The 14657-nt window shown below is 39.7% G+C and overlaps 1 protein-coding gene across 3 annotated transcripts in view; it reads left to right on the top strand.

The window, feature by feature from the left end:
- The window catches only part of CCDC65 (coiled-coil domain containing 65), a 40989-nt gene that overhangs the window by 17729 nt on the left and 8603 nt on the right, over nt 1-14657 (top strand). The window contains exons 2-7 of one of the 3 annotated variants that reach the window (XM_039330558.1): nt 5067-5127; nt 5635-6007; nt 10344-10500; nt 11705-11872; nt 13328-13497; nt 13602-13740. In XM_039330558.1, coding sequence (XP_039186492.1) covers nt 5943-6007; nt 10344-10500; nt 11705-11872; nt 13328-13497; nt 13602-13740 — 699 coding nt within the window. In that variant the 5' untranslated portion in view covers nt 5067-5127; nt 5635-5942. Of the gene's footprint in view, nt 1-5066; nt 5128-5634; nt 6008-7316; nt 7711-10343; nt 10501-11704; nt 11873-13327; nt 13498-13601; nt 13741-14657 lie in introns of those variants that run through there. The other 2 variants (XM_039330557.1, XM_039330559.1) reach the window with 2 other exon arrangements.

Here is a 14657-nt window from a genome sequence, read left to right as displayed (position 1 = left end):
TAACTATCTGGCAGCTCTCATCAAAGTTGATTTATTCCTTGCTGGAGAAGAACAATCCATAGGACCATCAGATACTGGGGGGAAATCCAGCAGATAAGGCCGCTATCTGGAAGATAAAGTCTCTCTAATCTACTTCCAGTTGGACTCTTGATGTGGCAAGTATGGCCGAGGGGCCTGAGGCTTGGTCTTGTGATGGAATGATTAAACCTATGACTCCCAAGGCAATGAACAGGGTCCTTCAGATTATGGACCTGGCCATTATTAAATCCATATTCTTCTTGGCTTGTTAAGTCTCCTTGAGAGGTGTTTTGTGCTTGGGTCCATATTGTGAGGTAACTTCTTTGAGGGAGGGACTGGTTTTACTGGCCTTAAAGGAGGTGGGGGTGCATCCCTTCTCAGGAAGCTATTGCTGGACCCAACAATTCTGGGTAGCTTTAATCCCCAGTGTTCCTTTGTTAAGAGAAGGTGGTTTATCTAGACCAAGGGTAGGCAACCTTGGCTCTTTTATAACTCGTGGACTTCAACTCCCAGAATTCCTGAGCCAACCATGCTGGCTCAGGAATTCTGGGAGTTGAAGTCCACAAGACATAAAAGAGCCAAGGTCGCCTACCCCTGATCTAGACCAATTTTGGTTAAGGTTCAGACCAAGACATAGTATGAAGATAACACTGATCACCTTTGAGGATGACTTCTTGTGGAGCTAGCACAGGGGTGGTGTGTTCATCCTGGTTCTCCTTGATTTCTCAGCAGTTTTTGATACCATTACAGATTATTATGGGATTGGGAGGGGGGGGCATTGTATTGCACTGGTTCTCCTTTTCATGTGGGTTGGCTCCAGTCAGTGTGGAAAGAAGGGAGAGTTCAAGCCCATAACCCCCACCCCCATTTTTAGAGTACTTCAGAGCTCAACACTCTCATCCTTTCTGTTTGCATCTATCTGAAACCACTGGGTGAGAACTTCCATCGGTCTGGAGTCTGGTACTATCTACCTGCTGATGATACTGAACAATAAGACTCATCCCTGGGCTACCCAAGCAATGCTATCAATGCCTTGTGACAACATTGTCTCGCAAGCTGCATTGATTGCCAGTCAATTACAGTTCCAGGTGTTAGTTATCATTTATAAAACTTTTAAAAGCCTAGATCCTGGTCATTTCAGGGACCATGTAACTCTGATAATTTGTGCCATTCCTATGCAGTATGGCAGGATGGGCCTTTTGTTGGTTCCTTCACTTGTACAATGTGGTCTGTCAGCTCTAGAAAGCAGACCTTTTCTGTTGCAATGCCTCCTCTCTGTGTAGTGTTGCACACTGCTCAGAATTGTATGGAGTCATTGACCTTCTAATCCCAAATTAAATAAAAACAAAAAGGCAGTGCTATTCTCTTTCTGTTGCTTTCTACTTTCCCAGGGCTAAGTAATCTTTCCATTCCTCTTCCCCACTTCCTTTTCAAGGCCAGAGCTAAATTCCCCTGACCTTAGCTAGCTACGTAAGCTTTTCAATTACAGGAAGTCTCCGACTTACAACAGTTCATTTAGTGACCATTCAAAGTTATAACCAGCACTGAAAAATGTGATTTGTGATCGTTTTTCATAGTTACGATCTTTGCAGCATCCCCATGATCATATGATCAAAATCCAGACGCTTGGCTACTGACTCGTATTTATGACGGTTGCAGTGTTCCAGGGACATGTGATCCCCTTTTGCAAACTTCTGATAAGCAAAGTCAACGAGGAAGCCAGATTCACTTAACAACCAGGTTACTAACTTATCAACTGCAGTGATTCACTTAACTGTAGTAAGGGAAAGTCGTAAAACGGCGCAAAACTCACTTAACAAGTGTCTCAGTTAACAACAGAAATTTTGGGCTCAATTATGGTTGTAAGTCGAGGACTACCTATATAGCCTTTAATTTGTATTGGAACTACAGCTCCCAGAATTCCTCTCAGCAAGTTTCACAGCCATGTTGATTTGGTACTACTGAATAAGAAGCCTCATACATGAAGAGAGCCCACAGGTAAGAAAGACAAGGGTGGATATTTACCTTTTTGGGGGGGCTTCGGGAAGAATATATTCAGGAAACAAATCTGATTTCCACTCTAGGGTCAGTTTTTGGAATTTTTAAGATAGATAAGTATGCAATAAGAAAATAACTTCTCCCCCCCCAAAAAACATGAAGCAAATGAAAGAACATCAGAAACAAGTCTTATGCATTGGGACAGTTACAAGCGTGGTAGGAGTTCTGTATTTTATTTTAATTATTATTTTGCCTCATTTATCTCATTGTGTGCATTTTATCCATCCATCCATCCATCCATTCGTTCTATTTCAATAGCTGTCCAAGTCTAACTCAACCAAGTGAACATTGTTTGACTCAGTTTTGGGAGTGAAGCAAACCAAGCTGATTCTAAGTTACAAAAGGGGAGAAAAGAACAATAGCATGTTAACAAGAGTATTATTTCATACTTGCCCAATTTTTTTCTTTAAGAGCAGCCTAACTAAATATATTCCTGGGTAACTTATATGCTACTTAAGGTATATATTAAGAGATGGGGGGGCAAGTTGAAAAAAAGGAAATAACCTACAGCCATTTGGGACTGTAACAGTGATGGCGAACCTTTTAGAGACCGAGTGCCCAAACTGCAACCCAAAACCCACTTATGTATTGTTGAATGCGAGGTGGGCGTGGCCCATTGGGTGGGTGTGGCCCATTGGGTGGGTGTGGCCCATTGGGTGGGCGTGGCCCATTGGGTGGGTGTGGCTGTGGTGGTAAGGGCAGACTGAGTGGGACTAAAAAGTTCAATCAATCAATTCTGACTTTGTGAGATCTTTTTTTTTCCGTGAGAAGTTGAAATTGATTGATTGAACCTTTTATTTTTTGCACATGGCAGCGGAGGCCTAAAGCGAAAAGGTTTTATAAAACCCAGCTGAAGGCCTAGGACTAGGGCGACGATGCGTGTGCCCACAGAGAGGGCTCTGCGTGCCACCTGTAACACGTGTTCCATAGGTTCGCCATCATGGGACTATAACCAAGCCTTTCCTCCTCATTCCATTTTCTCACTAAGAAATACTTTTGCTGCTGCTGTTTCTCCCTGTAACAGCTGTTTACTTCAAATAGCATTTTTCAGGCCAGATAGTAGCCACAAGTGACACATTTAAAGAGGAGCTAGGTAGCATTTTTACAGGAACAAAGGATCATTGGCAAAGCATTAAGTTTTATCTGGAGACCACTTCACTGGAAATAGTAGCTTACTATGGACCATGTATATGTTTTAGGACAGCGGTTCTCAACCTGTGGGTCGGGACCCCATTTGGGGTCGAACGACCATTTCATGGGGGTCGCCAAACAACGCAGTCCGCCATTTTTCCCCCTTTTCCTTAGCTGTGCTACTCCCTTTTATTCTATTGGCTTTTGAAAGCCAATAGAATAGACTCTCTTGAATAGAGTCTAATTCTATTGGCTTTCAAAAGCCAATAGGAATTGTCCAGGCTGTCTCTGCCCTGCTGAGCCCGCCAAAAGTCCCATTCTGCAAACGGTGCTGCACCAGTTGAGTAGTCCTCGACTTATGACCGGTTGAGTAGTCCTCGACTTACAACCGGCTGGGGGTCACGGCATTAAAAAGGTTGAGAACCACTGTTTTAGGGCCAATATGAATATGATTTAAATGCAGAGATGGTGAATATTAAATGCAGAGATGAGGTGATTGCTGGTAGAGAATTTCAAACAGTTTATCGATATGGAAAGGAAAGCAGGAAGTAAAGTAAGATAGACTAGGTTTCAGAGCAGCTAAAAGGACAGTGCAAACTTTCCGTCCAAGAGCTCCCAAATTAGGCTATATTTGAATCATTACTTAGGATACCACTTCGCCCAACCCTCATAGTGCACAATCAGAAAAATTTCATAGCATCTTCAATCCCTGGCTGCCAATTATCTGTGGACATCTCAAGAAGTTGATGGAACATAAAAATTAATCCTCTTCAGGAGAGATTCAGTGTTTAAACTGATGGTTTGGAAATGTTGGGAAACATTTAATTTAGTCTTGCCTAACTTGGTAGCTTCCAAATATATCAAGGTCTCAATATATCTGGCAAGCAGAAGAAAGAAAAAAGTTGATGGAAGTTCTATTGAATTTGATGATCCTCAACAAAACTGCATCTGTGTTCATTAGGACACATCCTCAGACTAATACCGGTTGCAACTAGTTGAAAGAGCTGCCACCTTGTGGTATTTCATTTAGACATATTCTGGTGCTGGATAAAAACAGGAGGAAAGATTCATTTGTAGTTTTATTAAAGAGGCTAGTGATATTGTAAGCAGGGATATAACATTTTCAGAATAAGTCCAGTGAGTTTTTTAACTTCCTTCCTTACTTCTCCGAGGCAATGTTAAGTGCTGAACAGAATGGAGTCTATTCTTCCAGTCTTTCAGAACTTGGCACTGGCAATCCATCACTTCCATGCCTCCATTTGAAACAAATTACTTCATATCAAAGCCCACTATTTAAAGAAGTGCCCTCCCCTGCAAAAGTAAATTAGGAAACACATATGTGCATTTTATTTTTAATTTCATGGAGTACAGAAAGCTCTATTGCAAGGGAAAAACATTTTTTTTTCAAACTGGGATATGCAAAATGATTCCTTTTTTTTTTTTTTTAAACCAACAGTACTTTACTGTTCTTAGACCATGTTCTTTTAGGAACAGAAGAACCATCAGTATCCAGATTCTACCAGGGTTCATTTGACTGTGTTCCTCTAAAGCAGGGGTCTCGAATTCGCAATATTATGTGACATGTCACGACATATTGTTGGCAATAGGGTGGGCGCGGTTTTGCTATGATGCATCCTATGATGCATCCGGTCTGCGGGCCGGCAGTTTGACACCCCTGCTCTAAAGCCTTTTCTGAAACCCACTACATTTTGGCTTGTCATAATTCAGCTTTCCATTCTTGTATTTTTGAAATTCTAAAGAAACAGTTCTTCTGAGGTTATTTGTAACTGCTGGATGCTTTTTGTCATTTGAACACTGTAGAATTTTCTAACTCTTATTCCTCGGATATATACAAACAGGGTGCTTGAAGGATAAAGAAAATGGAAAGGCCCTTCAAGATTCGTAGAGAAGAACATTGTGGTGAGGCAGTCAGCTTCTTTTTTATTTGTATCCCGACTTTATTATTTTTACAAATAACTCAAAGCACTGGACATACATAACACACATTCTTCCTTTTATTTTCACCCAGCTGGCCTTCATGGCTAAGGCAGAACTTGACTTCACGATTACCCGCTTTCTAGCCTGGTGTCTTTATACCAATTTATATAGCTGCCCATCTCACAAACAGGCGATTTGGGCAGCATACAGAAGAGCTAAAAACATTAAAAGATATAAAAGCCAAGTTAAAAAAGAAAAATGATAGTGGAAGGGATATTAAAAATAGTGTAGCCACCTCACTAGTTTGTATTTTTTTTTTTGTCTCCCATACTGGATCAAATAGAAATGAAGTCATCTTAAGAAATAGTTGTTTCAGATTTTATTCCATTCTTCAAATCTGGCAATGAAGCTGGACAGATGTTCTGTCCAGAGAGTGGTTAATATGGTCCATGGCTGGTGGATAACCCTACTTTTTTATTCTTCCTGCAGCCGTATGTCTACTGAAAGAGCAAGCACCAAGCACCTGTTTTTGTGTTCCTAAAGAAGCTTCTTGAATAAAAAAATCAGACATTTTCAAGGAAAAAAACCAAGAAAGGCCAATTGCTTTTTGGGAAAGCACCTTTGAGACAATTGTTCTAACTATTCTTCAAGATAAAAGAAGAGGAAACCAGGAATATAAACTGAAGCTAAATGCAAAATAACGAAGAGAGAGATGGAGAGGAAGAAGAAGAGAGAGATCCAACTTCACAGATGTGTTTGTGTTTCATAGATGTGTGTGTATGTGAAATAATTCCTCAATGCCATTTCCTTTTCACTTTCCATTCTGGATCCTGACATCCTCCTCTTCATCAAAGTCCTCTGGGTATTTATAACACTTTTAATAACAGTTTTTGAAATAGAAACATTTCCATGTGCATTTCTTAAAATTTGAGATCGGTGAGGACTTCTTTGCTTTCAGTATAGGCTTCTTATTGCTTCCTGACAAATGGAAAAAGTAGCCAGGTATTAACACACATCTACTTGGGGATCATATCTTCAGCTGAGAAAATTCTAGTCTGGTTTTAATTCTTAGGAACAATCTTGTCAAGCACCCTCATCACCTCCAGGTACTAAAGTTTGCCTAGTCACCCAACTAAGGTACCTGACAAACTGCTTGGAAACTCCCTTAGAAATTGAGGCAACCAATTGGACCCACAACTGTAGACCATCTGGTAGAGATTGGTGGTAGCCACGAATCTCAAAGTCCTGAGAATATGTTACGACTGTGGTGCATTACCAGCTTCTAGCTTTAGATCATGTGTCTGAAGAACAGATTGAATGTGTGCCCTGCAGTGTAAATTTGGGCATCAATTATTTGGGATGAGCACAGCATTTTCATGGTGGTAATGAAATCCCAAGTTCATCCAGACCGAGCTCAACACAGAAATGCTGATCCGGTTTAATATTTTACAGGGGATTATCTCTTAAAAGATTTTAGTCCTGATTCTTTTCATCCCTACTTCACTTTCCCTTCTATTCTGGGTATTTTGCTCCCTTTCCACTGGAAATGTAGAAGATGACCTAAAACTAAAAGGGGGCTCCTTGGCTATATTTAGACTGCAGATTCCTAAGTAGGTCCAGGTTATATCTGAACAAGTTGACTACCAAGCGCCGTTGCCATAGCAACTGAGACTTTCTCATCTTCAGACCAGGACATCTCTGTTAAATACTGAAGCAAGCATTAAAATATCTTAGGCAAGGGAGTATCTATAGGAGCACGTATGATGTGTTAATTGGCTCTAGTTGGCAGCAGTTATTTTCCTGTGCTAAGGTTCAAATTCAGTAGATTTCATATGGCCTCTTTTGCCAAGGGGGGGGGGGGATCCCAGAAGCAAACCTTAAATACCAGAGTTTAAAATTGTGGGTTCCAAGAATTTCAGGTACATTTTGAGTCACACTGGAGAAAGGTGTACTGCTGATCACTAGATGATTCAATACTTTGCATTCTTTGTGGAGGAGACAGCATCTTGAGCTCCTGCACAAAAGCAAGACATAAACCTAATTAATACATAATTTTATTTATTTAAATTTATTAGCCACCCAGTGCCAGTGGACTTTTTTTTGGCTTGTTTCCAAAGTTCCATTCTACTTTTGTAAAGCTCGGGGTGCTTACTAGCTAGAGGGGGAATATCAAAAGCCTATCCAAAGAATTAACCACTCAAAATCTGCAAATACGTTTCCTCGAAAGGCCTGATCTTCTCTGAGGCGGTAGCTGCAAGGCTCTCCAGTCTCCCTCAATTTCTTAGGCGGCGCTTTCTCTTCGTCCTTCCTCCCCCCGGGGGGGGGGGGGCTTTGTACCAGCTGGGCGCAGTACTCTCTTTTAAGGCCGTCCTAATGGAAAGCCCGGCAAGGGGGCGCTGTGGCGCTGGAACATCTCTCTGGTGCGTTCCCGGAAAGAGGCTGTTGCTAGGAAACCGGGAAGACGCGGTTTGGAGCAAGCGACGCGCTCGCAGATGATACACGGCGGGGCGAGGAGGAGAAGAACGGGAGGGCCAGAATACACGAGCAGGGTCTTTTGGTGGAAAGGTCGGTGCCAATTCGTAGGGGAAAGTCTGAGTGGGGGGGGGGGAGTGCCGCTGTTTCATAGTCCATTCCTATGCTGGGATGACGGAAAGGGGATTTTTGGAAAAAACAAACAAACAAACGGAAACCAAATGAGTTTTGTTTGATCTGAATACCTACAGATCTTGATTTTCAGCAGTTCGTTTAATGACGATTCAAAGTTACAAGGGGCCTGCAAAAAGTGGTTTATGACCATTTTTCACAGTCACCACCTTTTGCAGCATTCCTATGATCATGTGATCAAAAGTCAGATGCTTGGCAATTGGTTCATATTTATGACCCTTGTAGTGTCCCGAGATCATGTGATCCCTTTGATACCTTCTGACAAGCAAAAGTCAATGGGGAAGCCAGATTCACTTAACGACCGAGTTACTAATTTATCAACTGCAGTTATTCACTTAACAATGGAGGCAAAAAGGACTTAAAATGGGGCCCAACTCACTTAACAAATGCCTCACTTAGCAATAAAAATTTGGGGTTCAATTGTGGTCATAAGTCGAGGACTACCTGTATTTGAGACAGGTTTGTGTTTTAGCAAGAGTTTTGACATGCCTCCTGTTTGGAAGTGGAGTCTAGACTGCTGGCCCCTATGGTAAAGAAACAGCTTCTTTTGAGAGTGAATTATTGTGCTGCAACTCCTCACTTCCCTTGGTGCGATTGAAGGATTTGGTCACAAGAAGAATTACTTGTGGAAAGTCTCAACCATAATTCAAACTGAGAAACTGTAAGCATCCTAAACCAAGCTAAATCCAAAAACATTAGGGAATTCTTGGAAGCTTGCCATTCAGACAAATCAGCCAACAGTAAACACATAGACATAAACTACATTTATGCACCATTCAGAAAATACAAAAAAAGCTAAGAAGAAAACAGACAACCAGAAAACATCCTCTTTGCCAACCAATACTCAGATAAGCAGGGATTAATGCCAGAGAAACAATCTAGCAAAAAAAAAAAAAAATCCTAATCAAGGAACTAGCAAGGAGAAAACTATACTCTCACAAATACAGGCACGGCAAACTACTATATATAAACAGAGAGCAGACCCCACACTCACTAGCAGTGATGATGTTACCTACCATAGTTGGATAATGAGATGTATGCAAAAAAACCAAGCGTGGAGAGCACCAAGGACTCTATGGAATTACCTCTTTGGTCAAGGCTAATTGGAAGGAGGCATTGATTAAAGCAGAGATTTAGAGCCTGTGTTGTCACAACAGTCTTAATCAGGTCACTTACAAATCTGGTGATTGTATTCCTATAAGTTTTTAAGTTGATTAGTTTATTTGTGGCTTAGATGTGCTACAAAGCCAGACTGTTTATCATTTTTAGTAAAGGATTTTATACAGTAATATACGTAAAAACTATACAGATATAAAGGAAAGAAAAAGAATAAAGAAAAAAGTGCCTCTGATAGCTTTAGGACATAAAGAGTTCCAGTTGTAAAGCTTGGAAAAGGTTGTACAGGTAGTCCTCAACTATGTACCACAATAGCTGATTCTCTATACCACTTAGAGAGGCTGTAAAGTATATAAGTCTTAAGTGCTATTGCTATTGAGCCCAACATTTCTGTTGTTAAGTGGGACATTTGTTAAGTGAGTTTTGCCCCATTTTAAAACATTTCTTGCGACAGTTGTTAAATGAATCATGAAGTTATTAAATTGGTAACGTGATTGTTAAGTGAATCTGGTTTCCCCATTGACTTTGCTGGTCAGGAGGTCCCAAAAAGGGATCACATGACCTTGGAATACAGCAACTGTCATAAATACGAACCAGTTGCCAAGCATCTGAATTTGATCACATGACCATGGGGATTTTGCAAAGGTTGAAACTATGAACAATGATCGTAAGTCATTTTATTCAGTGCTGTTGTAACTTTGAACAGTCATTAAATGAACTGTTGTAAGTCGAGGACTATCTGTACAGGAGAACATGATATTTCAAGTATCCATTTCTTATAAATCATCAGCAGAGCTTTGAGTTATGGAATGAACCAGAGTGACACTCAAAGAAGCAATTGTAACACTACTGTAGAGTCACAGCTCCTAAAACTGGTTCCATTCAATAATTTGGCCAAAACATTAGCTGATGCTTCTAATATGTTCAGGTTACAGTAGTTTATACAAGACGTAGCGTAGCATTTGGAAAATGGCTTCAAATCCTAGCTCATCTGCCCAGCACATTGTTATCTTTCTGTTTCTCAGCCTGAATCTCCTCACAGGGTTATGAGGATGAAAGGGTGGGATGAGGAAAATAATGTACTGTGTCTAAATATTTTAGAAGAAAGTGAGGATAATTATATATAAAGAATGATAAACAGACAGGATTAAAGGAATGAGTAGTACAATCATTGACTTTAGAGATGTATAGGAGCAACTTCATTTAGCAATCAGAATGGTATTTCTTAACTTAAAATAGGATTTCTCAATTTAATACTTTCCAAAAGTGTTAGCTTAATAATTCCTATAATTTTTAGACAGGATATGTCCAACTCCGAAAATATAATAGGAGTGCAATTGGATACCTCTAGACGGCAATATATTGGAAAATGGCTTTAGATCAACTTTGTTGATTTGGGTCTTTCCTCTATTTGACAGATCTCTCCATCTTCTAAGTATAACCATGCCAAAAAAGAAGGGACCCAAACGGGCTGTACTCAGTGAAGAAGATCGGCTGCTTATGATGCAACAAAAGCTGCTGGCTGAGGAGGAAATGAGTAAGAAGAAGGAGGACATGTTGATCCAATTTCTAAAGGTACTATTTGGTACTCAAAACCTAAAGAACATCATGCTACTACGAAGCCAAAAATAAGTGAGGCATACCCTGCTCTAAGGGGAGGATTGTAGGGCCAGCAAAATGTCCGGCATTCTATCAAATGTGATTGATGACTTTACAATATAGAAATAATATTTGTATTAGATATATAAACTTGCTCAAAATCAAAATTCATGTGACAGAATTCTCTTTACATTATAATTGAAGCAGAGCATTGCTTTGAAATGTGTATAGTATGTATCATAAAATAGTAGAAACAATATTAATGACTAATATTAATGTAGTCTGAAATGTTTTATGCAAACACATTAAATATAAAAAAGAAATGAGCAACATTTTTAGATATATTTTTGGACCTCAAGTTTTGATCAGCCTGTGACAGAGTTTCAAATTAATGAGGTGAATTGAATAAGAGGTGATTGTATAATAATAAATTTATCTGATGTTAAAAAAAAGATCAGGAATAGGCTATTGGTTCAGAGGGATATATATAAGACAAGGAAGGGTACGTAATACCGTTAGTATTTACTGAAAATTTCCAGTCTTATTCACATGGAGCTTAAAATGTTCAATCAGTGGAGTAATATTTGACCCAGAATAATATCTAAAATTCAAAACAATTGTTAAGATGATATAATTCCACTGAGGGGGATTATTTTCACTTTCCCCTTGCAGCATCTGATGTGCCATCAAGCTCTTCTCTGGCAGGAATTCTTTGGAACAGGGTGCAAAAGACTGGCTTAAAGGACAGGGTGCAAAAGGCTGGAGAGGCTAGGAGACATTTTCATTGTATAAACAGATTTCAGCTTACATGGCAATGAAGTTCACCCTTCAAATATTAGGCACCTGTAGGGAAAAAATCTTGAGTGAAGGTCTTTAAGTCTGTATTGGGATTACAGAACCAATAAATATATGTTTATATTCTTTCAGTGCATATTTGTTTCAGTTTGTCCAAGAACCTTAGCCAGGCAAATGGAGATAGTTGATGAAAACAGTTTCCATTATGAGTTTTGCATGGCCATAATTGTTTCATTTCCACGTATTTTTCTCAGTAAAAAAATACTCAAGATATTTTGATCTTCACAACCAGCTTCATTTAATATTTAGTCACTGTCTGCATTGTCTAACTGATTCATGGGTAAGCTCTGAGGGAATGCAGTATAAGCTGTGGCTGGCATTTCAGGACAAGTTGGCCAAGGAGGAACGCAACAGCTCGGTGAATCTCCATAAGATCAACTTGCAATGGCGCACTGTTCTCCGTGAGGTCAAGGCCAGGGAACTGCGTAAAGATATTGAGATTCTCAGTCAGACATTTGAACGTGTTGTGGATTGCAAAGACAATGTCATTAAGGTGAGCAGCTATCTCTAAAAGTCCATGGAAGAAGAGCGTGTTGGGGATATTCTTATAAAAAGGCAAGGCAGGTAGGAATAAAAAGCAACTCGTGAAACTCTCTGACTATATGGCATTATGCAAAAAGAGTATGAGCCGTGAGAACAAATTACATACCTTTAAATAAAAATTGTTCTCAGTTGGTATCATCTTGTCGGTATTTATCTCTTTTACATATTTTGATCGACTTTCAGGGATACACTGTCACAAATGGTATACAGTGAGGAAAGACAAGATTTAATAATATAACAGTGTGTTAGCAAACGTACAGAATTGCTTTAAGAAGCTTCTCTGAAAAATAGAAGCCCTTACTATCTCACATAAAACTAAGATAGGTAGTAGTTTGCTTCTGTTCTCTGTATTCTCAAGCACAAAAGACCAGCAACATGACTTGTTCCCTCTCATCTGTCTGAAGTTTAATTTTAAAATATGCACAGTTATTCCAGGCTGCATAGTACATTGTCCCATTAGGAGGCTTGGTCCTCTCTACAAGAAAAAAAAGGGGCAGGAAGTGCAGCACTCCAATTGTGTGAAGTTTTACCATGCAAGCTCATCATCAGGAGCCAGTGTGATGCTCTTCAAGAAAAAGCCACGAAAGACCCAAAGGTGGTTTTCAAAAGGCAGCTGTACTTCCTTTGTTTTTTTTTTCCTTGAAAATGTTTTGCTTCTCATCCAAGAAGCTTTTTCAAGTCAGAACTGAAAAAGTTTCTTGGATGAGAAGTGAAACGTTTTCAAGGAAAAAAAAAAAACACAAGAAAGCCCAGTTGCCTTTTGAAAAACCCTTTTGGGATAAACCATGACCTGGATGATTGAAAATTTCCATAGACATTAAGCCATGAAAGAAGCAAAGCACACCTCAGTAGGAAAGTATGCCATTACTTTGGGACCACCCTCAGAAAACTAGTGACCATCAACATAACTCATCTTTATGGGTTTAAAAGGGTCCTCTAAAGTTCAAAATTATATAATTCCAAAATGTTTAAAGCTTTAGTGCAGGGGTAGGCAACCTTGGCTCTTTTATGACTCGTGGACTTCAACACCCAGAATTCCTGAGCCAGCATGGCTCAGCTTGGAAACCTCTCCCTTTCCCCTCAGCATGGCTGGCTCAGGAATTCTGGGAGCTGAAGTCCACGAGTCATAAAAGAACCAAGATTGCCTACCCCTGCTTTAGTGGGTAACCTCCCACACTTTCAACTATCCTGGCAGATAATGTACCTTGTACTACTACTATTTTAGTAGTATTATTAGTATGGGGAGCAAAAAAAATAATAATCAGTATACATTATATACATTTGCCTGCCTGATATAATTGGTCCGACTACTGTAGACGTCTGATTCTTTTTTTAAAATGCTGATTTCTATAGTTGTTTCACACCTGCCTTTTATCTGGATGTTATGGTTTTCTTTGTCTTTCAGTCCTTGGCTAAAGACCTAGCCGAAGCAGAAGCTCAGTACACTCATGCTCTACGCAGCCACTTACACAACATAGATCAACTGTTGAAACTCCAGAACTGCCGCCTGGGCTACTTAGAAGAGGATTACCAGACAGAGCTGCAGGCATTGCAGAAGGAGTTTGACACAGAGAGGTAGGAATGTGAGAAAAGAAAGGACACAGGGTTGGGATAGATAGCCACGGGGCCTTGATTTGTGAAATTCTTGATGCTCATAGGACCATTTCCATTTCTGCCAGGAAGTTAATCTTAGAGCATCATGACGAGGAGAGTCTCTACCTCCAGGATGTATTGTTAGCGATGGAGCAGAACTTTGCTGAAAATGAATATGAAGCCAGACTTGACTTCCAAAGCACACGGGATGATGTCAAAAATAAGGTGGGAGTTAAGAGAGGGGAGCAAACTTTATGATATTTTTATATTTGCTGATGAATGGGGGAATCTGATCACAATTTAGAGCAGACAGATGAATCTGCAGGAAAAAAAACTTTACTCGCAGGTTTTAGCAGTTGTATGGCCCTTAATTTTTTCTTTAGTGAAGTAATGACATATTGATATGGCAGTCATTACCTATGAAAATGTTCTGTTCTTGAGCATTATGGCTTTATTGAGTATTATCTGTGAATTATATTTCTCCTATATATTGGTGTGTTGATTTAAAAAGGAAGATGCTAGCAGGAAGAACTTGGCGTTGTTTGCAGTAATCAATCCAAGACATCCCATCATGGTTCTAAACAGATCAGGTGTTTGATATCAGACATCACTACCTACTCTAACTACAGTGTTTGTTGTCTCTTGCTTATTAATACTCAAATCTATATTCTTTGCTGGGCTGTTCTTTTTCCAGTGCATTGTCATCATAGTTAAGATACACTAAATTCCAGGCTAGGACATATTGGCTAGATTAAACTAAGCCATGGTGTGGTTTGCATAGTCATAATTTAGTGTGTTGTATGAATCCAGATGGTGTCAACAGTAGTTTTTGGCTTAAGAAGTGTGAACCTGGCTGATTATGACATGTTCAGTTAAATAAAGATTATGGCACATTCAGCTAAACAAAACAGACTATGTTGAAACAGGCTTCTGTACTCAAACTACTTGAAGTAAACTCAACAATGTTTTTGTTATTTCAAGCCGATATGAATAGTTGAACTCTGTAGCTGAACTGGGCACAATCTGTTTAAAGATTGTGGATTGGTTCACTGGGTTCATACCATTGTGTGACCATGATATATTAAAAACAGCTATTATTGGGAGTGTTCATGCAACACAAAATCATATGCTATAAATTATAT

This window comes from Crotalus tigris, unplaced genomic scaffold (assembly GCF_016545835.1).
Source record: "Crotalus tigris isolate CLP2741 ecotype Arizona unplaced genomic scaffold, ASM1654583v1 scf7180000024429.2167931701:2281839, whole genome shotgun sequence".
In the NCBI taxonomy this organism is placed as follows: Eukaryota; Metazoa; Chordata; class Lepidosauria; order Squamata; family Viperidae; genus Crotalus; species Crotalus tigris.
Note: the sequence above shows the minus strand (reverse complement) of the source record. Positions and strands in the feature narration are given on the sequence as shown.